The following is a 24,519-nucleotide window of genomic DNA, read 5'->3' on the forward strand; positions in this document are numbered from 1 at the left end:
CTACGGCACACTGGACCTAATCAGTTACTCTCCCAGAACAAATGATTAAGCAACGATGGTATTATAGAGGAATACACAATCGAAATAGAGTAAAAGTGGCATATGCCGCATGACAAACTTGGCAAGCAACCTTAAAATCTACCACCGTACCCTTTTAAAAAAAAACTACCACCATACAAGCGTCTCTACTTCCGTGCACTAAAATCGTGCTCACCAGAGCTTGTGGCATGGGAGAGTTTGATATCAACAGGGATAGCTTCATGTCGATGGCCTCAATGAGCTTAAGGGGTGTTTGGATACGAGGTGCAACTTTAGCAGGATCACATCGGATGTTCGGATGGTAATTAGAAGGATTAAACATGAGCTAATTACAAAACTAATTGCACAGATGGAGTCTAATTCGCGAGACGAATCTATTAAGGCTAATTAATCCATCATTAGCAAATGGTTACTGTAGCACCACATTATCAAATCATGGAGTAATTAGGCTTAATAGATTCGTCTCGCGAATTAGACTCCATCTGTGCAGTTAGTTTTGTAATTAGACTATATTTAATACTTCTAATTAGTATCAAAATATCCGATGTGACAGGTGCTAAACTTTAGTACACTGGAGCCAAACAGACCCTTAGTGGTGATTATGTTGGTGGTGGATGAGGGAGCAATGATTACCGGTTTCAAGCAAGTGAAATGTGAAGAACGAAGTATGTGAAGATTGCGGTGTTAAAGATGGCAAGGTGGCTTAGTCGTTGGGTCTCTGTGGCAGTTTGCAACTTCGGGTATGTTGGGTAACCCTAGGCACAAAAAACCGAGAATTGAGAACCAAACCGAACTAACCGAAACTGAAGTAACCGAAACCAAAAAATTCAGTCCCAGGTTTGGTCCAGGTTCCTAGGAACCGAAATTATTATGGTTAATTCGGTTCCATCACTCGGTTAACCGAATTGACCTGAAATAACCGAAAGACCCATAGAATGCAGGCTTGAATATTGCTCTATGCTTGAATATTTGAGAGAACAATAACATATATGTGTTGTACTGTTGTTTTATGCTGCATTGCTGTTTAAATTGTCCCTTTTGACTACATCAAAATTAGGCAAAATATCGCCAAAATTTGTAATTGAATGAGTTGTTTCTTGGTTCCTGAAAAATTTGGTTCCATCGGTTAGAACCGAAATGGAACCAAATTAACCGAAACCGAAATTTCTCGGTTCCCCATTTTCAAAGTAACTGATTGGTTCCTTCTTCTCAAGTAACAGAATTAGCTGAAGAACCGAAGAACCGAACCGATCCAGGGTGAGTGTTGGGTACCTTTGCCGGATCTTGCTTTGCTAGGCTAGGCAAGAAATCTTGAATTTGGTTGTCTTGCTCACTGTCTCGATTTCTGTGCGGTCAAGAATCTTCCTTGCTGGCCTAGGCTAACCGTGCCGAGCCCGTGCCCCCAACTAGTCCGAGCGCGTTGGGATTTTGCCTGCCTACGGCTGCTATAAGGTCGGGCTTCGTTTATGCTTTGGACCTCTATTTGCTTCATTGGACCAGTTAGAGGAGGCTGTTTTTTTTACTGTAGTGTATTTAAGCACTATTTTACTGTACCCAGCACTCTAGGTCGCCGCTCAATTTTGTGCTAGGTCCGTCAGAGGGGAGCACCATCCATTAGGTGTTGCACGAATAAAATTTTACCAAATTTTCTGTTGCCGGTACACCCTATTTGTAACATTTTTCCAAATACGGTAGTACATTTACATTTTCTAAAAGCAGGCTAATAGATACACAATTTAATGAAGATGCAATGCTAGGATTGCGCTAACGCAATCTGTTTATGTTAATTGGTAGAGAAGTTCTACAATATAAGTGCAATTTAATCATCATCATCAAACTTGCCAGTGATCGGAGAGGTTACTATCCATAGAAGCTTGTTATATGAAAGACGAGGCGTCCTGGATGATGCTCGTCGAAGATGGCCCTTATTGCAGCCTCTACCATTGGTACATCTGATTCCCAGGTGTAGCCCAAACCGATGGCTACTCTTTTCAGATTCGTCAGATGCTCGACGCCGGCAAGCCTGATGCCACACGAATTCACTTCATCCACATCCAATTGAAACCTGAGGGTCTCAACCTTGGGCACTGCTCCAGCTTGGAAGTGTAAGGAGTGGCCTGTTCGACGAGATTCGAAGTAATCAAGAGAACTGAACGCCGCACTGCTGCTGAAGACAATCCCTTCATCAGGGACATTCGTCGCCCCTAGCACAAGATGGGCAAGGGCAGGTAACCCTGCAAGAACAGAAATATCATCGTTGCACAGCTCGTCAACATGGATTTCCAGGCTGCTGAGCGTGCTAAGCTGACCAACCCACATAGGTAACCTTGGAAAGTTGAATCCCAGGCGGAGTTGTTCGAGACGACAGTCTGACAAGCACAATGAGTTCCACTCATCATAGTAGCCAACTGCTGCGGAAAAATCGAAGTGCCTCAGATTGCCATTGAGTAACTTCTGGATGGAATAAAACAGAGCATCCTTGTTTCCGTAGTGCGGAAGCTGTCATCAGTGAAATGCATGTCCAGCTCCCTTAGATTCAGCAGTTCCCCAAGAGCCCTTAAATTATCAACTGACTGCTTGCTTGGATCAAACCCCTTCAGAGTACAAAGAGATTTCATCTTGCTAATCCCATCAGGATAAGCTATGCACACAGAAACCTCCAAATATGACAAAGCAGGCAAATGGACAATATCTTGAGGAAGTTCGACCAACGGCGCATCTATAACCAATGTCTCCAGATGACGTAGCCCACAAATGTGTTTAGGCAGTTGCATGCTCGATCCAGGGTAGGAGCATTGAACATTTAAGTAACTCAGTTGAAACAGTTTCCCAATTGGAGCGAGGTCCAAACCATCAACCTTACAAACAAACAGAACTCGGATAAACTTCAGCTCCAACAGTTCAATGCTACGATGACGCAACCCAAAAATACACAGTGATCGAACATGTGTCAGACTCATCCAAGGTGCGATTTTATCAAGTTCTGCCTCACCAAGCTGCAGAGAGAGCCGGCGAGTCTTGCAATGCTGTCTTCTGGTGATTGTCTCCATGTTTTCTACCACGCACAGAAAATTCTCTTCTGCAGACTTGGACACAATTAGATCCAGAACCATATCATGAACTTTATGATAGATACGCTCCATGTAAAAAGTATGATGTTCCACAAGCTGGATGATCATACTCCTATTCACCAATTCATTGAAATAGCTCCCTGCAATTTCCAATGCATCTCTCCCATCTATTCCACAGACAAATCCTTCAGCTACCCATTGCATAACTAAGTGATCCTTTTCAATATCATGATCCTCCGGATACATACCAATATATAATAAGCATGTCTTGAGATGATGAGGAAGATGAGTGTAACTAAGGTTTAGTATCTGTCTCATCCCTTCTAAAGTTGGATTTGACCTCAGATCGGAACGTAAAGAATTAAGGACATAATTCCATTGGCTCACTGATCTGGTCGATTGACTAGCTAGAAGGCTAGCTATACTGATGATTGCTAGTGGCAGTCCACCACATTTTTGAAGAATTTTTTCAGATGGTTCTTCAAATGGATGAGGACATGTATTTTCCAACCCAAAAACTCTACCATAAAACAACTGCCTGGAACTATGATCGTCAAGAGGTTTCATCCTGTAAACAAATTCCCACTGAAAATTGCAACATGTCACTGCCACCCTTTCGATTCGTGTAGTTGTCAACACTTTGCTACCATAGTGGCCCTCGGGGAAAGCACATTTTATAATTTCCCATGCTGATGCATCCCATAAATCATCAACTACAACCAAATACCTGCCAATATGCGTGTCCAAATACACATATTAATATGATACAGCAAGTAAAAGGTTTCTTTTTATAAACAACTTGCACTGCTTTCAACTAAAATAAATCTGTTGAACTATAACATCCAAAATAACGTGTCTATGTAACTTGTTAGCTAAACCAGCTGAATTAGCTTGCCAAAATTCCGATTCATAGTAAAGATTGTAACATCACCCATATGAGCTCTAGAAATGTACTGGAGATTGTCTCAATAAATAGATGAACCTTAAGGAAATGTATTGTATTGGATCAGCAAAGCAAAGTAAGTAAAACAAATTTGACCCTAACCTATTTTAATTTTGAAATTCTGATTTTATTGTGCATATTTAAATTTCAAAGAAACTGAAATTCAATCTAGTTAAAAACGTGGAAGTTACAAATCCTGCAGCTTAAAATGGTGCGTAGAAAAGAGTGGAGTGTTGGTGAGAGGTACAGTTGAACTTCAATTCATAGTGCCATGTATGTAAAGGCCACAAAAAAGGAACAGGAAACACAAATCAATGCCAGATAACCTAGTGAAATAAGACCAAAAGTGAGCCACCTCCCACTATAGACATGGAAGCAAGCTATGTGTCATTAGGATTGTGCTCTGTTGTCATCACGCTTTGTTCATTCTTTTAGTACTTTTATACTTTCTAATAATATGTTAAGATAGGTTAGAAATGTGAGCGTTGATGTGTTGAAAAGAATCTAGGAGTGTAGGACAAGAATAAATACCTTTTGTCCTGTAGATACTTTCTAAGGTTATGTATGAGCCCATTCAACTCGCAAATGTCAGGTCTTTGAGACACTGGGACAAAAGCCTTGCAAGCAAAACTTTCACCAAAGTTTTTGTATACTTCATTTGCAAGGCCTGGCGTGGGGCGCAGCCGAGGAGGTGGCGTGGGGCGTGGGGCGTGTGTGGGAGCTGGGAGGAGGGCCTCCCGGCGTTAGCGAACACATGCACACCATCGAGTTGGGCTACCGAGTCGCGATCGAGGAGTTCGACGCTGAATCACTGAAGGTCGTCGACATCGCCGTTCGTAGTCGCCACCGAGGTTGCCTTCGCTTCTCTGGTTGGCCGTACAGACAAGATTCCCAGACGCATCTACGTACACCAGGTCCCTATGACCATGCGACTCCATGAAACGAACCGGAACAGCACGAGAAGAAGGAAATGTAGCTACCGATGCATGCAAGATTGAACCAGGGATGTTTTCCGATTGAACAGCACGTACAAAGGGAGCATATTCTTTACTCGGCGTGGCGTGTTGACACAGATCAATTCGTCAATTTCAAGATCGGAGCGGACAGGATCTGTTTGTCGCCAGCAAATTAGCCGACGCCATCGAAGTCCAAGTCACCGGACCACAAGGAAGTTTCCTCCAACTTGCCGAGTGCCCGAGTCCCGTACGGAAGCGGTGAAGTTTATTCCATCCGCTGCTCACGCGGATCAATGCACAAGCAATACGCGGACTGCATGTTCTTTTATTGGGCTTTACAGTGCCCCTAACAACTCCCGATCATGGGCTATGCAGCATGCATCACCACACCATCAAAATAGCAAGCGCCTGTTTGTCGCCAGCAAATTAGCCGCCGTCGTCGAAGTCGAAGTCACCGGACCACAAGGAAGGTCGCGTTTGGATCCAGTGGCAAGCCTCGCCTCGCTTTGTCTGCACAGAAGACGGAGATAGTAGATGAGTTTGGGCCTTGTTTAGTTGAGGCCCGAATCTAGCTTTGTACAGTGTTTGGGCTTCCTTTTGGGACTTTTGAACTAAACGACCTGCCCGATTTCGGCCCAAACTTCGCAACCTTATCCAGCGGCAGACGACCGGCCGCACTCCCAACCCTAGCACCGTCCGCAGTCACGCTCCCTCTCCCCCGCGCCGCTCGCCTCTCCCCCGCCGCTCTCCCCCTCCCCGCCGCTCTCCCCCCCTCCCCCGCGCCGCTCGCCCTCTCCCCCGCCGGTGTCCTCTCCCCCGCCGTTCTCCCCCTCGCCCGCGCCGCTCGCCCTCTCCCCCCGCCGGTGTTCGCTCCACCGCCGCTATCCCTCTCGCCCGCGCCGCTCTCATCTCCCCCGCCAATCTCCCCCTCCCCCGCAGATCTCCCCCTCGCCCGCGCCGCTCGCCCTCTTCCTCGCCGGTGTACGCTCCCCCGCCGCTCTCCTCCTCGCCCGCACCGCTCGCCTCTCCCCTGCCGCGCTCGCCTCTCCCCCGCCTAGATCTGTCCCCCTCGGCCGCTGTCCCACTCCCCCGCCAGGATATCGCCGCATCCGCTCCAATCGACCTTTCCACCACCAGATCCAGGACGTACTCAGTCCGCTGCACCGCGTCCGGTACCGGGTGCACCGTTGTTGACCCAGGCGGCGGCGATGGACCACTTCAACGAGGAAGGGGACGGCGCGGAGTTCAACGCCGGCGGATCTAGACTCCCCGCGGGCTTCACCGCCAGCGGATCCGGCAACCCCGCTCCCTTCAACGCCGGCGGATACGGAGATGGCTTTTCGGGTTTGGACTTCGGCAACGTCCCCGACTACGACGCCGGCCACCGCACTAGGAACTTGTTCTCCCTGGCGCCGCCGGGCTCAGGAAGCGGTGCGTACAACCCCTTCTCCTCTGTGCCGCAGAAGACCCTATCGTCCACCTTGCCCACCCCAAGCCAGCTGGGCATGGCCGGCCTCAACCTGAATGCAACCTCCGGGTGGCTGAACATGAACGACTACGAAGGCATCCTTCGCTCCGGCGACCGAGTTGGAGGAGGCGGCAGCAGCCGAGTCGGCCCTCCCGGCGGAGAGGGTTCCGGCAGCGGTGTCCAGGCCACGGCTCCCTTGCCTCGTCAGCGGCGTCCTACGGCCAGGGCACGCGGTTCCCGGCGTCGTGGCGCGGCTCAAGCAGTGGAAGCCGAGAACAATCCGGTACTTGTTCCCACTCCCCCTCCCCCCTCTTTACTTCCATGATCTGGATATGTGGTGGCGCGTACAGCCGTGCCTGGTGTGCATGGAATGTATTGCTTACTCACGGTTACTGTCAATAGGAGTTCTTGCATTGCTTGTTCGATCATGATTTATCCCTGGTGTGCATGAAATGTATTGCTTAGTCATGGTTACTGTCAATAGGAGTTCATGCATTGCTTGTTCAATTACATTTATCCCTGGTGTGCATCAAATGTATTGCTTAGTCATGGTTCCTGTTTGTAGGAATTCATGCATTGCTTGTTCAATTACTTTTATCCCTGGTGTGCATCAAATGTATTGCTTAGTCATGGTTACTGTCAATAGGAGTTCATGCATTGCTTGTTCAATTACATTGTGCACAGAATGAGCCAAGCAGGGCCAAGTGGACAAAAGAGGATACACAGATCTTTTGTGAGCTTTACTGCCAACAAATTGAGTTGGGTAACTGCAAGAGTGGCAACATGAGCAAGTGGGGCTGGAAAGATGTTCAGGAGAAGTTCCTAGCGGCGACTGGCAAGTTCAGGAACAGTGAGCAGTTTGGTTACAAGTACAGGCAGTTGAAGTTGCTTTGGCAGTTCATCCAAGATTTGCGGACAAAGTGCACAGGCTTGGGGCACCGAGAAGATGGCTCTGTGATTGCTAGTGATAACTGGTGGTAGAAAAATTGCAGGGTTAGTGATATGTGAACACCTCATATGTACTCCTTTCCTTCCTGTCGTAGCTACTGAATGTTTTTGTGTTGTTATTTGCAATGCAGGGGCACGCAGACTGGTATGATTTGAAGGATGGATGGCCAGAATACATTGACGAGCTGGACCGCATGTTCTGTGGAGTAGCAGTGACTGGAGATACGTCCTTTGTTCCAGGGGTCAGCCGGCAGATCAACTTCATCAGCAGCGGCGAAGAAGATGTTGCTGATGCGGACTGTGCCACCCCTCGCAGCTGTGCCACCCCAGTCAGCAGTGGGAGCAAGAGGAGCTCAAGCAGCATCCGCAGCACTGCTACAAGCCCCAGCAAGAAGAACAAGGGCGGTGCTGTTCAGAACATGAACAGCAACATGACAAGGTTCAACTCCAGTTACGATCACAGGACATCAATTATCCAAAGGGCCTTGGAGGATAAGATGAAGGAGGGTGAGGATGTGATGGACAAGAAGCAGCAGCGAGAGGAGGCTAGGAAGCAAGAACAGAAACTTGTGACAGATTCAACGACAGAGCTTGGAGTGCACCTGATGGAAGGACAACTCTGGAATGGTGTCGTCAAGATCTGCATGGATGATGACCTACGCAACATCTTCCTGTGCACACCTGTTCAAGCAAGGCTGTCAATGATCAAGCAATATGCATCAATGGTGTAAACCAGACCCTATGTCTTTTGTCTGTGCTTGGCATGTCTTTTGTGTTACTGTCATGTCTTGTTGTTGAATTAAGTTGTGTTGGTATTGTTTATGTTGTGAGGATGAACATTTGATGAACTGTGTTGGCTAATCCTATATGAACAGCATGGTTATTAACAGCATGGTTGTTCATTAGAGCAGTTTGGTTATTACTTGTTAAAGTTATTGCCTCTGTCTTCATATGGGTATTATTTGACTGAAGGTAGCAGCAATTACTACTGTGGCTACCAATTGATTTGTACTAACTTTTGCTGTGTTATTTTGGAATGCCCAGGATGTTGCTGCTCATTTTGGTGCCCAAGTGGAGGAGGAGGTCGAGGACTAGGAGGAGGAGGAGAAGTTGCTGGCCGAGTGGTGGGACCTATTCTGGACATTGGTGGTAGAAGACGATGATGAAGCACCATTTATCTATGGTACGTATGGATATGCTATTCATATCGACAAGTATTGCAATAGAGGACCGTATAGGAATCCACCATTGACTGGGGAGCAATGGGTAGTTAACAAGCTTGCCAATGAAACATCTTGCTACACCATGTTTAGGGTGACCCCACACATGTTTTATAGGCTGCATGACTTGTTGACATCTGAGTATGGGCTGACTGCATCAAATAAATCTAGCACTATTGAGGCTCTAGGATTGTTCCTTTGGATATGTGGGGCACCACAATCTGTTAGGCAAGCAGAGGACAGATTTGAGAGGTCACTAGCCACTGTGCATAGCCTATTCTACAAAGTCCTCAATTGTCTGGTAGACCTATCTGCCGACATCATTAAACCTAGGGACCCAGAGTTTAGAACAATGCATCCTAGGTTGCAAAACAATAGGTTCTACCCTGAATTCAAGGGTCGCATAGGGGCAATAGATGGCACTCACATTCCTGTAGTAGTGCCAAGTGCAAAGTTTATGCAGCACATGTGTAGGAAGGGCAAGACAACCCAGAATGTCATGGCCGCTTGTGACTTGGATATGGTTTTCACATTTGTGCTTGCTGGGTGGCCAGGTTCAGTGCATGACATGAGGGTGTTTGACGATGCAATGACAACTTACAGCGACAAGTTCCCAAAGCCACCTAGAGGTACACACAACTGTTTCTAGGTCAGTAGTGTTTTCTAATACAACCATTGTAAACTTACATGTATCTACTGTTCCTATAGAGAAATACTACTTGGTGGACTCGGGGTATGCAAACCGCACCGGCTTCCTAGCTCCTTACCGCCAGACCAAGTATCACATCCAAGACTTTCAAAACGCGCCAGAACCACAAGGTATGAAGGAGATATTCAACTTTGCACATTCATCTCTTAGAAATGTGATCGAAAGGGCGTATGGAGTGTTGAAAATGAAGTGGCGCATATTGTTGGACATCCCGGCCTATCCACCAGAAACACAGACACGGATTATATGTGCATGCATGGCGTTGCACAACTTCATTAGGATTAATGGTGACTTTGATAGTCACTTTGGTATAGTGGATAGCAACATTAACTATGTGCCTATTGAAGGCACTCAGGATCAGCCGGAAATAGTGCCTGCACCGGAGAGTGCGGACATGGCAAGCATGAATGCTTTCCGAGACATGCTTGTTGAACATTTGTTTGCTAGGTCTTGAATAATTTGTGTTTGAGGACATATAATTGTTTATGTACTTTGTGATTCGGTGTAATAATTTTCGGTGTTGTTAATCTGTAACAATTTTATGTGTTGTGAATCTGTAATAATTTGCGGTGCACTTGAGAATATTTTCCTTGAAGTTTTGTTGTTGAAACAGCAATGAATTGTGTTGTCATTTGGCCTGGTTCAGTGCATTTTTTGGAGGACAACATGCATGGGCCAATGCTGAATTGTGTTATAATGGTGAAACAGTGCCTGGTATAATGATTCAACAGTGTAATGCAAAGTTTGGGGACAGCAGTTTGGACCTCCAGAATTTGGCATGAGGGCCAAATTTCGGCTGCACAGTAACTCCCAAGTTGGGAGGTCCCAACTTGGACAACTAAACAAGGCCTTGGTTTGCTTGGCGTGTTGCCTAGGGGCCTGTGCAAGCAAGTTTTTGCTTGCTGAAGCAAGCCAGCCGGAACGGCTCTCCGGAGAGCCGTCGGCAAGGCAAGCCATGCCCGGCAAAGCGAGGTTAGGCAAAGCTATGTCCAAAACCAAAGGTGCCCGAAGTTTCCTTCAAATTGCCGAGTACCGTATGGAAGCGGTGAAGTCCAATTAATGTTATTCCATCCACTGCTCATGGGGACCAATGAATATCAATTTGTTGGATCTCGTCAAAAGCACAAGCAAGGTGTACGCGGACTATATGTTCTTTTCACTGCGCCATAAACGATTTGCATTGGCGAGCGTGTTTGGCATCCGCCAGCACAGTTTCATCGGGCTGGTAGGGGAGCGACCGCCAGCACAATAGCTACTGTGCTGGCGAGCTACATAAGTACCTGCCAGCACAGATAGAATCATTTGTATTGGCGGACGCTTATGAAGCCCGCCAGCACATGTCGATGGATGCACCTGTCCGTCTCTCTGTCCCTGTGCAGCTGCAGTGGTGGAGGAACGAACAACTCGATTGCAAGGAGTGTTCCGAATCTGTGAGCATTCTTATCTCTTCGGCCGTATCGAGGCATAGGATGACTTCTTGGGCCATGTGCATCTTCAATTTGGCATCCGAGATGAGTGATCTACTCCAGGATTGTAGCGCTCGGGCCGTGGTGTGTAATTTGTGCCCCAGTCTGTGAAAAGGCTCAGTATGGGTTGTCGGCTTCGACCATTCCCGGGTTACCACTTCGTAAAATCCCGGTAGACGCGTCCAGAAGTTTTCAAATTTGAAGGGCGTCAGTTTCCTAGGTCCAGATTGCTATGCCAGTAGCAGTGGGCAGTGGTCCGAGTGTGAGGAGGAGAGCGCGTGTAGAACATGTTCGTTGAAATTTAGATCCCAGTTCTCGTTGCAGAAGACTCAGTCGAGTCGTGACAGCGTCGGTCGATGCCTGGCATTGCTCCAGGTGAACCTCCTATTCTGTAAATGTATCTCTTTTAGACCACAGTAGTTTAGTGCAGTTCTAAAACTACTCATCAGCCGCCAATTTAGATTGTTGTTGTTTTTATCTCTTGCACTGTATATTAGGTTCAAATCCCCTAGTACGAGCTATTTAGTGTCATCATCCGGTCTCATAGCTCGTAGGTGCCGCAGGAAGGCAGGCTTTGCGGAATGACGTGATGGGCCGTACACTGTCGTTAGTTGGAAGGGTGTGTTGCTATATTTTACTACCGTCGTTGCCAAAATGGAGAAACGTCCCATCTGGACATCCTGTATGTCAAAAACCCCGTCATCCCAGAGGATGAGAATTCCTCCTTTTGTGCCTAAAGCCGGTCTGTATGCGAATTGATTTAGTTGGTGTCCCCCCAAGAAATTGGCTAAAGTTGCATCGATGTTTTGTAGTTTCGTTTCTTGTAGGCACACTATGTGGCATGTTGTTGTCGCAATAGTTTCGCGGACCGTTAGACATCTAGCTGGAGCGTTGAGACCTCTCACATTCCAGCACATTATTTCAAAGTTGCCTATCATTTGGATGTGGTTTGGTGTGCTTGCTTGTGCGTTGCGAGGCATGTGGCAGAGTAGTACGTTGTTATGATGTGTGACGTGTAGAGCATGGATGTTGTTGAGGCCGTCGAGTGGCGGTCATTGGCGCCGTTTGTCGTGGGAATCATCGAATGCAACGTCCGAAGATCATGGCTAGCCGGGCATAGTTTGTAGTTCGCGAGTTTTGTCCGAAGATCGCAGCCAGCAGGGCTAGTGGAAAGTCCTCCATGAAGGTCGCAGCCAGCAGGGTGAGGCACTGGAGAGGGGTGAGGCACTGAAATGCATAAAAGTAGCGATACATAAAGTAGTGGTAAAACGCATGGGTGATGTGCTTCATCTTGATTATCATGTAGCCGCGCACTGCTCGTGCTGGAGTTCTTCTACGGCGTCGCCCACCATCTGCAGAAGCGCGTCATTCATCTGCTCTGTTGCGTCGTCGTCGAGGTCGAAGAGGGCAGTCATGGCCGCTACGATGAAGTCCGGTAGTGCCCCGTGGTACATGCTGATGAAGTCTTGTAGGACTTGTGTCATTTCATCGTCGTCGACGCCAAGCTTCCTCCAAAGGTTGCGCTGGGCTCGCTCTATGGCCGGCATGACCGGCTTCTTAGCCAGTCGCGCGCTCCGCCGCACCTTGTTCATGTCGAAAGCGCGGCACGGGCGCGTGCGCCGCGTTGGAAGCTGTAGCACTGCCAGCGGTGGAGTCAGGAAGAGGTCATCCACGCTTGGGGCAGGCACGGCAGGTGCAGGGTCCTGCTCGCTCTGCAGGCCAGTGCGTGCACTCCCCAGGTGAGCCTCGTCCAGCAACTGGGCTGTGGGCGCACTGCTATTGTTGGCCGCGTGCAGCCCACCATCTCGCACGTCGCATGCGCCTCCGTCTATGGCCGCACCTGCTGTATCCAGCGACCTTGGTGCGCTCCCGTGCAGCAGCAGAGAAGGCGCGGCCCCTTCGTGGGCCACATCTTGTATCTGGGCCGTAGGCGCGCCCCCGCTTTGGCCCAGGAAGTTGGAAACCCCCTGGCACAGCAAGGCGCGCATGCTCCCTTCGCGGGCCGCGCTCGTGGGCGTGCTCCCGCTGTGGGACGTGTCCGGGCCAGTGGGCGCGTCGCTGATGTGGGCCGCCGCCTGGGCCAGCTTGGTGGATTTTCCGGGTGCCAGAGCCTCGGGGCTGGCAGCTGCGTGGGCTGCCCCGTTGTCTTGTGCGTCGTCGTTGCAGACAAGGGCGCATGAGCTTCTGTTGGCATCCAGGAGGAGCTGGTGCAGCGCTTGGTCGACGTCGGCGACCGTCGGAGGTGGGGATGCCGGCCTCAACATCGCTCGCAGGGTGTCGAAGGCGCGCGGCACCGGCACTGGTTTGGACTAGGCTTGGTTTCCCCGTCGGCCCCATCCACGCCCAGGAGGTCCGCAAGCCAGTTGGCCTTGTAGACGTAGTCATAGGCGCCGACGAGGCTGCGGGTGCTCCTGGCATCCAAAACTGCAGTGTTAGACGAAGACATGTTGTATACCTGGCTTTGCATGTAATAGGTCCTCAAGGCATTAGCTTGTGCCACGAAGAGTGCTCGCAGCTGATCAGGAGGCATGCTGCTGAAGCCCTCTTCATTTCCGTCGTGCTGTCTCCCGTGGTGTGGCGCATAGCTCCTTTGTGGGGGGACCTGGTACGGTCCCGACGAATCAGTTCCGTGCCGCCCCAGTACGCGTCTCCGTATTTACGCCCGTGCCCCGGATGCTCGTAGTCGTGGTCGCCGCCGTCGTCGTCGTCTCCCCGGCGTGGTGGCCAGAGGAAGCCCTTGTCCTTGCAGGTGGTCCTGTTGGGGGCATTGGTTGCGGTCGTCCTTTGGGTCGCGACGCGTGTGTGGACCACGGCCACGCTCCCCGTCCCCCGCGTGATCAGGGACGCGGGTATATCGCCGTGGGTGTCGCCATTGCGCCGTTCGCGGCCCTGACCACCGTGCGCTCGGCGTCCTTCCCCGTCATCCCGACCCTCTGGCTCCCGCGGCGGCCAAGGTAGGCAGGTTGGGAAGCGGGAGCGAGCGTCCGGCAGCGCGCCATTGACGAGGCCATAGCGCCACTCGTATCTCCGGCGTACCGGGGTGATACTCGCCGGGTTGTCGACCGCCTCGTGGAGGTTGCGCGCGGCCGCCGTGTAGTCCTCGAGCTGGGGCACGTGGATGAAGACCTCATAACGCGCGCCCTGTTGCCAAGACTCTGGCGGTGGCTCGGCCGACACGGAGAAGGCCGACGATCTGTCTGTCAGCTTGTGCGTGAAGGCGAGCCACACCTTCTTGGGTATCTCACTCGGGTCCGCCGTCCACGCCCACAGCTCAATGTGCCTCGAGTCCGCCGGTTGGATGAGGTTGGTGACTATGCACTGAAGCGCGCATTTGTGACTGACGACCCGCTCGACGATCTCCAACGTCCAGGCGTGAGCCGGGATCCCGTCGAGGCAGAGGCGCACCCTGTAGAAGATGGGGAAGCTGAGGGCGTGCGTTAGGCTGCGCCAGGTATGGAGACAAATGTCGATGCCGCCTCCGAATGAAGCGTCCGTGGCGGCGTGCCTTTGCCGCGTCTGTGGCGTGCTCGAAGCGAATAAGGTACGGCTCCGGCTAGTGGACTGTGACGGTGACCTTCCCAGGTTGCCAGCGGAGCTCTCGGGTGATGAGGTCGGCGATGTCCCGTACTCCGGCATGTGGCGGCAGGTGGAGCGCCCACGGGATGGGCGCATGACTCCCAATCTCTCGCATCGTGGTCGAGATGGAAGGAGTTGGAGACAAAGACTGTCTCTACCTCCGGCCTTGTGTGGGGGTCACCAATTGCCATGGCTGGTGCGCCGTTCTGGGGGGCTGCTGTCTGCTTGGCAGTGGTGGTGGCGGTGGCGGAGGAGGACGCTGGTGGTTGAGCTGCTGAGGCCGTGGACGCTGACGTGTTGGCGGGTAGGGGTGGCCGGCAGCAGGAGGTCGCAGTGAGGTGGAGAGGCGTGTGGCCCTGCAGTGACGCTGCCTATGCCCCGAGCGGTGGCACCTGAAGCAGCGGACTGGGTCGCGGCACGCCGCGGCGTGGTGGTCCGAGGCGAGGCACTTGAAGCAGCGCCCGATGGTCGCTTGGATGAAGGCGCGTAGAGCCCCGGTTGTTGGCTGCGTTGAAGGCGCCCTGTAGCGCCGGTCGTTTTCGCGTCTGCGGCCGCCGTCTTGTCGAGGTTGCTCGGGCGGCGCACGGCGTGAATGTTGTCTGCGACGCGTCACTGGTACCCATGCTTGAGCGACGCCGCTTGGAGGTTCCTGGCGCCGGGTCCCGGCACGGTCCGTTGCCACAGGCACCCATGCTTGAGCGGCGCTGCTTGCTGGTTCCCGACGTCGGGCCCCGTCACGGTCCGTTGCAGCTGCAGCAGGGGAGTGAAGGCACCACGGCCTTGTCTCGTCGCCGTAAATGCAGCGCTCAAGGTAGGAGGCGTTATGGCGCTGCGCGGTTGAGCCGTTGACTTTGCCCCGCCTGACTGCTTCCGCGTAGGAGATCCGCAAGATCGGCGTGGCAGGGGGAAGGTCCTTCAGCGCAGGTTGTAGATCCGGTGTGGAAGCTCTCGCATCTGGCGTTTCCGGTACAGCTTCTTCGTCCGAGAGCGTCGGACGGCCGCGCCGGGGCGGCGGTGGCGGGGAGTCGGAGAAGAAGCGCTCCGATGAGGGGAGGGCATGCGGCGTTTCAGGCTGGGGGTGCGGTGGCTGGGGCTGTTGCTGTCGGCGTTGGGTGCGCGGCGAGGGGTGCTAGGGGCCTGGCGGCGGCGGGAAGGATGGTGGCGGGCGGGCGGCATGGACTAGGAAGGACAAGCCGGACGAAATGGTTTGGATGAACCAGCCTTCAAGAAAACACTTGTTATTGGATCCGAATAATCCAAAGTTCATTGGGCGGAAGTCGGAACCCGCTTTAGACTAGATGTCCATCAATAATAATATCCGAAAACACGTTGGATCATGTGGGGATTAGCGTGGAGTCTGTCGAAGTGGATTGATGAATGGGTTAATTGGATATATATATGTACCATTGCAAATATTCAAGTTTGGAGACCTGCTATTATAATTCGTCTATCTAGAAATATGCCATTACAATTTGTGCTTTGATTGAGATGTGCTATTTTTTACGTATTTAATGCTCTTGGACCCAGATCCACATGCAGGCTCTGGTATTTTTGTATGGACAAAAATTGAACCCGCCCAATCTCTACCCTCCTCGCATTCGTTCTTCCTCATCTTCCATTCCTCCTCGCTCCTCCAATGGAGGCTGCAGCTCCACCCAGCCTTGTGCGAGTTTGTCATTGCCGAGCTCCGGACCATCCTCGCGCGTCAGCCACTACCCCATCCCCGTCCCCACGTCAACACCGCTGCGCGTGCTCCTAAACAGTCCCGCACACCGCGCTCCATCCCGGCCCCATCTGTGCGCCGCCGCAGGTGTGCTCCCACCCTGGCCCCGCTTGCACCGCCGCAGTCGCGCTCCCGCCCCGGCACTACTCGTGCGCCGCCGCAGCTGTGCTCCTGCCCTGGCCCCACTCGTGCGCCGCCATGGCAACGCTCCCACCTAGCCCTGCCCGTGCGCCACCGCGGCCGTGCTCCCACGCCGACCTCACTCCCCCTGGCCTGGCTCGACCGCCACCGAGACTGCGCTCCACTTCGGCCTCGTTCATCCGCTGCCGGTCATGCTCTAGCTGTGCTTGCGCGCCCGCCAACACTGTGCTGCGCAGAAGGCTCAAGCCTATCCCGACAGGTCGACAGCGTTGGCAGAGGAGCATGAAGGAGAGAGGAAGGATCTTGGACGACGGGAGGCGTCGGTGATTGCTGGAAAGAAGCTATATGTGTATAGATGGCCAAATGGGCGGCCCGACCCGGCCTGGCACGAGCACAGTTCGGCCCGGCACATTTAGTCATGCACAGTAGTTGTGCTAGGCAGTGCAAGCCCACATAGGCCCACATACCGAGGGAGCAGCTCAGGCACGGCCCGCTGCCTTTTCAGGCGGGTTGTACCGGCACGCTAGCCCGGTAGGCCTTAACGGGCTCGCCGTGCTCGTGCCAGCCCACGACCGACGGGGGGAGGCGGCGGAGCGCCGGAGCCGCGGAGGGTGCAAGGGTTCGGGGGCAGGGGAGGCGCGGAGGACGCCGACCACCACCTTCTCAACCGCGGTGACGACAAGGCGATGATGCCGGCACCCCAGGTTGCCTCGCCTGGCGCCAGACACCTACTGTGCGTGGGCGCCGCGGTCCGCACCGGGGTCCCCCGCGAGCGGGACTTCCCCAAGTCCACCTCCACGGGGGAGGCACGCCGCTCCTGGCGCCTCCGCGACCTCGCCTCCGGCGCTGACGGATCTGCGAGGAGGAGGAGGCGAGGAGATAGAGGCCAAAGGGAGGCGGTGGAGGGCCACGGGAGAAGTGGTGGGGGAGGCGGCGGAGGGTGCGGCGGTGGAGGGAAGTGGCGGGGGAGGCGGCGAAGGGCGCGAGGGAGGGCCGGGAGGCAGCGGAGGGTGGGAGGCGGTGGAGGGTGTGAGGGGCTGGCGCCCAGCGGTCGCGGGAAGCGGCGGGGGAGGCGGCGGCAGAATGGAGGAGAACTGGAGAAGGTAGGGTTGAGGGTGGCCGGGTGGGGGGGTTTATATGCGGGTCGAGCGGACCTAAACAGGTCGGGGCGCCCGTTGAAAGTCCACGGGCCAAATGGGCTAGACCGTGCCGGGCAGCACACGGGCTGAGGCAGCAGCTCAAGCCCAGCCCGTGGTGGGCCGGGCTGGCACGGGCATGACGGCCGCCGTGCCGAGCCATGCTTGGACCGGGCCAAAAAATCGTGCCGTGGGCCAGCCCACGGGCCATATGGCTAACTATAGCTATGTGTTATGGGGGCATCTTTGTCCATACGAAAAATACCATAGTCTGCATGCGGGTCCAAGAGCAAATACGTACAATATAGCACATCTCAAACAAATCACGAATTGTAATAGCAGTTCTCTATAAACTTGGATATTTACAATACGCTGTCTTATAAGTTGTCTGGTAGAGCTATATAATTTCTTAATTTATGCATATGAAAAAAGAAATATTATGAATTGCATAGCAACAACAACTCGTACAATAATTGTTGAGTTGTCTCGTAATCCTAAAATTTATCTCATGAGGTGGTTGTTTCACGAAACAACGACCTCTTTCTCTCTCCTCGCTCTCTTTCCTCCACGTCATCAAAAATCCTACGTGGCACTACATGAGATGATATATGAGACCGCTGACGTGTAGCAATGTATTTACCCTTAGAGCCCACAAAATAGGCAGAGGACAAGGCAGATATATGAGACCGCTGATGTGTAGCAATGTATTTACCCTTAGAGTCCACAAAATAGGCAGAGGACAAGGCAACTATATGCACGAGGCAATAATAATGTACCAACAAAAAGGCCGCTTTGCTCGAGCTGCCCACCCTACGAGATCGATGTGACCTTTTTGTTTATACTCCGTCTGTTGTCAAAGATACAAATATCGAACTAATAATAATGTATCGTCAGATTTATGGATTTACGTGCATACCATATATGCTGGGCCAATGATACTATGGCCAAATTTTTTGTTTTATGCTTCTATCATTGGCTGCAACTCCAGCAGTATTTCTTTGTGGGGTTGTGCATTGCCCACACCTTTCCCTCTAGTCGCCGCCATCGAGGCTCCCGCTCCCACTTTTGATTTCATCTTCGGCTACGAGAGGTAGTGACAGTGTGAGAGGATGGCGGACCCAGCATACAGTGAGTGAGGGCACAGGCCGACGCCTCAAATTCAAGAACCGAGTAGTATATTTAAGCACTATTTTACTGTACCCAGCACTCTAGGCCGCCGCTCAATTTTGTGCTAGGTCCGTCAGAGATGAGCACCATCCATTAGGTGTTGCACGAATAAAATTTTACCAAATTTTCTGCTGTAACATTTTTCCAAATACGGTAGTACATTTACATTTTCTAAAAGCAGGCTAATAGATACACAATTTACTATGTCACGAGGACACAACAATCTATGAAGATGCGTGCTAGGATTGCGCTAACGCAATCTGTTTATGTTAATTGGTAGAGAAGTTCTACAATATAAGTGCAATTTAATCATCATCCTAGCTATACAGGTAGCTTATATGAACAGGTAGCTTATATGAATGACGGGGCGTCCTGGATGATGCTCGTCGAAGAAGGCCCTTATTGCAGCCTCTATCATTGGTACATCTGACTTTTCACTTGTATTCCAAGAGTAGCTCAAACCGATGCCTACTCTTTTCAGATTCGTCAGATGCTCGACGCCGGCAAGCCTGATGCCACACGTCTTCACTTCACACACACCCAAATGAAACCTGAGGGTCTCAAGCTTGGGTACTGCTCCAGCTTGGAAGTGGAAGGAGTGGCACCGCTGAATAAGTGGTTGACGAGTTTCGAAGTAATCAAGAGATCTGAACGCCGCACTGCTGCTGAAGACAATCCCTTCATCAGGGACATCACGCACAAATAGCTCAAGATGGGCAAGGGCAGGTAACCCTGCAAGAACAGAAATATCATCCTTGCACAGCTTGTCAACATGGATTTCCAGGCTGCTGAGCGTGCTAAGCTGACCAACCCACATAGGTAACCTTGGAATCTGGAATAGCAGGTGGAGTTGCTCGAGACGACAGTCAGACAAGCACAATGAGTTCCACCCATCATAGTAGCCTGTAAGGGTTTCTTCTAATGCGAAAACAGTGAAATGCCTCAGATTGCCATTGAGTAACTTCTGGATGGAATAAAACAGAGCATCCTTATGTGTTTCCATAGTGGGGAACCTACGATCAGTGATAAACATGTACAGCTCCCTTAGATTCAGCAATTCCCCGATAGCCCTTAAATTATCGACCGACTGCTTGCTTGGATTGATCCAGTTCAGAGTACGAAGAGATTTCATCTTGCTAATCCCATCAGGATAAGATATGCACTTAAAAACCTCCAAATATGACAAAGCAGGCAAATGGACAATATCATGAGGAAGTTGGGACACCCGCCCATGTATAACCAATGTCTCCAAATGATGTAGCCCACAAATTTGTTTAGGCAGTTCAATGCTCGATCCACTAACATTTAAGTACCTCAGTTGAAACAGTTTCCCAATTGGAGTGAGGTCCAAACCATCAACCTTACAAACAAACAGAACTCGGATAAACTTCAGCTCCAACAGTTCAATGCTATGATCATGCCACCCAAAACTACACAGTGATCGAACATGTGTCAGACTCATGCGAGGTGCGATTTTATCAAGTTCTGCCTCACCAAGCTGCAGAGAGAGCCGGCGAATCTGGCAATGCTGTCTTCTGGTGATTGTCTCTATGTTTTCTACCATGCACAGAAAATTCTCTTCTGCAGACTTGGACACAATTAGATCCAGAACCATATCATGAACTTTATAATAGTTACGCTCCATGTTCCAAAGCGCACGATCTTCCACAAGCTGGATGATCATACTCCTATTCACCAATTCATTGAAATAGCTCCCCGCAATTTCCAATGCATCTCTCCCATCTATTCCACAGATAAATCCTTCAGCTACCCATTGCATAACTAAGTGATCCTTTTCAATATCATGATCCTCCGGATACATACCAATATATAATAAGCATGTCTTCAGATGATGAGGAAGATGAGTGTAACTAAGGTTTAGTATCTGTCTCATCCCTTCTAAAGTTGGATTTGACCTCAGATCGGAACGTAAAGAATTAAGGACACAGTTCCATTGGCTCACTGATCTGTTCGATTGACTAGCTAAAAGGCTAGCTATACTGATGATTGCTAGTGGCAGTCCACCACATTTTTGTAGAATTTTTTCAGATGGTTCTTCAAATGGATGAGGACGTGTGTTTTCCAACCCAAAAACTCTACCATAAAACAACTGCCTGGAACTATGATCATCAAGAGCTTTCATCCTGTAAACAAATTCCCACTGAAAATTGCAACATGTCACTGCCACCCTTTCAATTCGTGTAGTTGTCAACACTTTGCTACCATAGTGACCCTCGGGGAAAGCACATTTTATAATTTCCCATGCTGATGCATCCCATAAATCATCAACTACAACCAAATACCTGCCAATATGCGTGTCCAAATACACATATTAATATGATACCGCAAGTAAAAGGTTTCTTTTTATAAACAACTTGCACTGCTTTCAACTAAAATAAATCTGTAGAACTTTAACATAAAAAATAACATCCTATGTAACTTGTTAGCTAAACCATCTGAATTAGCCTGCCAAAATTCCGATTCATAGTAAAGATAGTAACATCACCCATATGAGCCCTAGAAATGTACCGGAGATTGTCTCAATAAATAGATGAACCTTAAGGAAATGTATTGTATTGGATGAGCAAAGCAAAGTAAGTAAAATAAATTTGACCCTACACTATTTTAATTTTGAAATTCTGATTTTATTGTGCATATTTAAATTTCAAAGAAATTGAAATTCAATCTAGTTAAAAACGCGGAAGTTACAAATCCTGCAGCTTAAAATGGTGCATAGAAAAGAGTAGAGTGTTGGTGAGAGGTACAGTTGAACTTCAATTCATAGTGCCATTTATGTAAAGGCCACAAAAAAGGAACAGGAAACACAAATCAATGCCAGATAATCTAGTGAAATAAGACCAAAAGAGAGCCACCTCCCACTATAGACAGGGAAGCAAGCTATGTGTCATTAGAATTGTGCTCTGTTGTCATCACGCTTTGTTCATTCTTTTAGTACTTTTCTAGTTTCTATTAATATGTTAAGATAGGTTAGAAATGTGACTGTTGATGTGTTGAAAAGAATCTAGGAGTGTAGGACAAGAATAAATACCTTTTGTCCTGTAGATACTTTCTAAGGTTATCTATGAGCCCATTCAACTCGCAAGTATCAGTCCCTGGCCCCAAAATCTGTGTGACCAAACTCTTGAGAAGCACCACCATGTCAGGTCTTTGAGACACTGATACAAAAGCCTTGCAAGCAAAACTTTTCCCAAGCTTGTTGTATACTTCATTTGCAAGTGTGGTCTTTCCTAGACCTCCAAACCCAACAATAGACACGACTCTTAGCTCTTGCACTGACGCATTATCCACCTATTTCAATCAATTCGAAGCCAAGCTGTGGTCAGAATAACGCAGCACAGAAACAAACCAAAATAATGGTACTATAGGATGCCAACCTGCTTTTCCAACAAATTGATAACCTCTTCCTTCGGGCCATCAATACCAACAAGTCTTGACGATTCCACATAAAGAGCAGATATCCGAGGGTCGACAGTAACACCACCGGATCTAGTCTTGCAGTCATCTAGCTTGTACCTCATGTGCCGCGCACTAGCCTCTTGCACACGGATCTTGAGCTCTTGAATTTGGCTGGCGAGCTGGTGCCGCGCCCTTAGCGTCTTAAGACGGCGCAACAATCCTTTACCGTCGCAGGAACCTCCAACACGGTGCATGAACTCATCGATGCAGTCCTCGATGTCGTATGCCATTTCCCTCACTTTGTTCCTCCACTGCTTGGTTTGGTTGTCCAGGTCCTCCATGTCAGCGAGATCTTCCAGGAGAGCGGCCATGCTGCTGAGCTCCTCATGGAGGAACGCCACCTGCAGGATTGAGTTCAAGAATTAAGATTAAAAAAAAAAGGCAAACTCCAAGAGACCGTGAAAAAAAATTGCATCAAAAGGCACCTGTTTCCGCACATCCTTGAGCTTGGCATACTTTTCCCCCATAAGAGTGGCTAGCTTTCCTAGGAGCGAGTTCATCACTCCCATTGAGGCACTCACCAGTATCTTCTCTGCCATTCTGACTGCCCTTCTGGGATGCCGCCGCCGTGGAGGATGGTGACCACGGGCGAGCCAGAAACCAGCGGATCCGCCCGGATCTACACGGGGGAGACGCCGGCCGCGTTGTTTCCGGGGGAGCGGGAGGAGCCGTGCGGCCTCTGCGAGAGCGAGCGGCCGGCGGCGCTATGCCATGGAGCGATGGAGCAGCGAAGGTACAGGGAAAGGTGCGGCAAATGTGACGGACGGCGGGGGCGATGACCTCGGGTCAGCGCAAGGACTTCAAGTCTCCCAGGCCCACGTCCGTGTTCACGCTCCCCACAGATTGTGGGCCGGCGCTCCGCGTTCGGCCCGTTTTGTTCTCTAGAGCCTTTTGGTTCCGTTGGCTTATTTTTGACTAAAAGTTGCTTATTTGGAGCACTAAACATCATTTAAACAATGATCTATTTATCCCTAATCATTGCGGAGAAAGAGGAATCAGACTGGCATTAAATGAGGGTAATAGGTGTCCAGTGCACCTTTTAGCCCAAATAAGCAACCCAAAGTTGACTTATAGACTAAGGGCCTGTTTGGATACACCCTCATAAACTTTAGGACACTCATAATGTTTAGGAGCTAGAAATTGGTAGTCCTAAAATTTATGTGTGGGCTGTTTGGATGGAATCATAATCTTTAGGATGTTAGAGGGGAAATGACTTTTGTACCCCTAATTACTCCATCCCTGCTCCGTTTCTAGCGCCGTGGAGAGAGAAGGGGAGGGGCAAGAGGGGTAAATGATGGGTTGGGGACCACTTTTAGGAGAAAAATGACTCATTATGATGGTTTGATCCTCCTAACGAAAATAGCACTCCTAAACATTATGAATGCACTTTTATGACATATGTTTGGATGCACAAGTCCTAAAAGTGGACTAAAAGTGAAGTCCTAAAGATTATGAGTGTGTATCCAAACAGACCCTAAACTTTAGAGGCTAAACTTTAGCTCAAATAAGCAAGGATGTTTGGCTCTTTAGGAGCTAAAGGGGATTAAAGTTTAGTCCCTAAAGTTTAGCAAAGGGTATCCAAACACCCCCTTAGGAGCTCTTAAAATTTATGTCACATCGAATGTTTAGATACTAATTAGGAGTATTAAACATAGACTAATTACAAAACCGATTGCACGTAGAGACTAATTTGTAAGACGAATCTATTAAGTCTCATTAGTCCATGGTTTGATAATATGGTGCTACAGTAAAGATGTGCTAATGATGGATTAATTAGGCTTAATAGATTCGTCTCATGAATTAGCCTCCATCTGTGTAATTAGTTTTATAGTTCATATTTAGTTCTCCTAATTAAAATTCAAACATTGGACGTGACACGAACTAAACTTTAGTCCATGGAACAAAACACCCCAAGCACTCGTGAGCAACCTCTTGCAATTACGGTACCAAGTATTTTAAACAAACCGGTACAAAGTGAAGGATCAAGACGGTCGACCAGTGGATGAATGGAAGCCTTTAAAATTCTTCTAACAAGACTTGTATCCCAATTGCCACCCTAAAAGCACATCGCTTCTAATCGTTAAGATGACACAGGTCAACTCGTGACAAGCTCATCCTAGGAACGATTTAGTAAACGCTCTCAATGCGTAGCAGAAGCAAAATAATAAAGCACGTCTTAAAAAACTCTCACCAAATTAACCTGTTAAAAGAGCTCATGAAAATAAACAAGTTAACTAGACAAAGCATGCAAGTGCTCATGTACACAAGTGCTGCTATACTACTACTGTATGTATGTGTTGTTGTCTTCGGAACTCAAATTGAAAGAATGCTCAAGCATACAAGCTAGTACAAATCAGCCCGCAAAAAAAAAAGAGATCCTAAAAGCTTTCCTAAGCACACTTGAGCAAGCGAAACCAAATAAATTAATATCTAAATGATTCGCTCATGACTGCTTGAATAATCAGTTCACTATTGCATC

At 49.7% G+C, this 24,519-nt stretch overlaps 2 protein-coding genes across 2 annotated transcripts; both read right to left on the reverse strand.

Annotated features, from left to right (window-relative positions):
- Positions 1-1,899: 1,899 nt before the first annotated feature.
- Positions 1,900-4,991, reverse strand: LOC117860726 (disease resistance protein RGA5). Its single transcript, XM_072294530.1, is given in 4 exon segments — positions 1,900-2,550; positions 2,553-3,837; positions 4,585-4,787; positions 4,938-4,991. Coding segments are annotated over 4 exon segments (2,193 nt in total).
- A 13,681-nt stretch (positions 4,992-18,672) lies between these two features.
- Positions 18,673-22,824, reverse strand: LOC117860714 (disease resistance protein RGA5). The gene is made up of 4 exons (XM_034744085.2): positions 22,466-22,824; positions 21,959-22,381; positions 21,613-21,872; positions 18,673-20,866 (listed from the first exon to the last, which is right to left on the reverse strand). The coding sequence occupies exons 1-4, from the start codon at positions 22,577-22,579 to the stop codon at positions 18,898-18,900; spliced, it is 2,766 nt and encodes a 921-aa protein (XP_034599976.1). The 5' UTR covers positions 22,580-22,824; the 3' UTR covers positions 18,673-18,897.
- Positions 22,825-24,519: the final 1,695 nt, after the last annotated feature.

The sequence above is a fragment of the Setaria viridis genome, chromosome 6, assembly GCF_005286985.2.
Source record: "Setaria viridis chromosome 6, Setaria_viridis_v4.0, whole genome shotgun sequence".
Taxonomy (NCBI): Eukaryota; Viridiplantae; Streptophyta; class Magnoliopsida; order Poales; family Poaceae; genus Setaria; species Setaria viridis.

What these genes read in the sequence shown, in the direction of transcription:
- LOC117860714 (XM_034744085.2), bottom strand. Translation starts at nt 22,579, where the DNA reads ATGGCAGAGAAGATACTGGTGAGTGCCTCAATGGGAGTGATGAACTCG. An exon ending in TCAAGGATGTGCGGAAACAG is followed by an intron (nt 22,382 to 22,465) that starts GTGCCTTTTGAT and finishes TCAATCCTGCAG; the next exon opens with GTGGCGTTCCTCCATGAGGA. An exon ending in TCAATTTGTTGGAAAAGCAG is followed by an intron (nt 21,873 to 21,958) that starts GTTGGCATCCTA and finishes TGATTGAAATAG; the next exon opens with GTGGATAATGCGTCAGTGCA.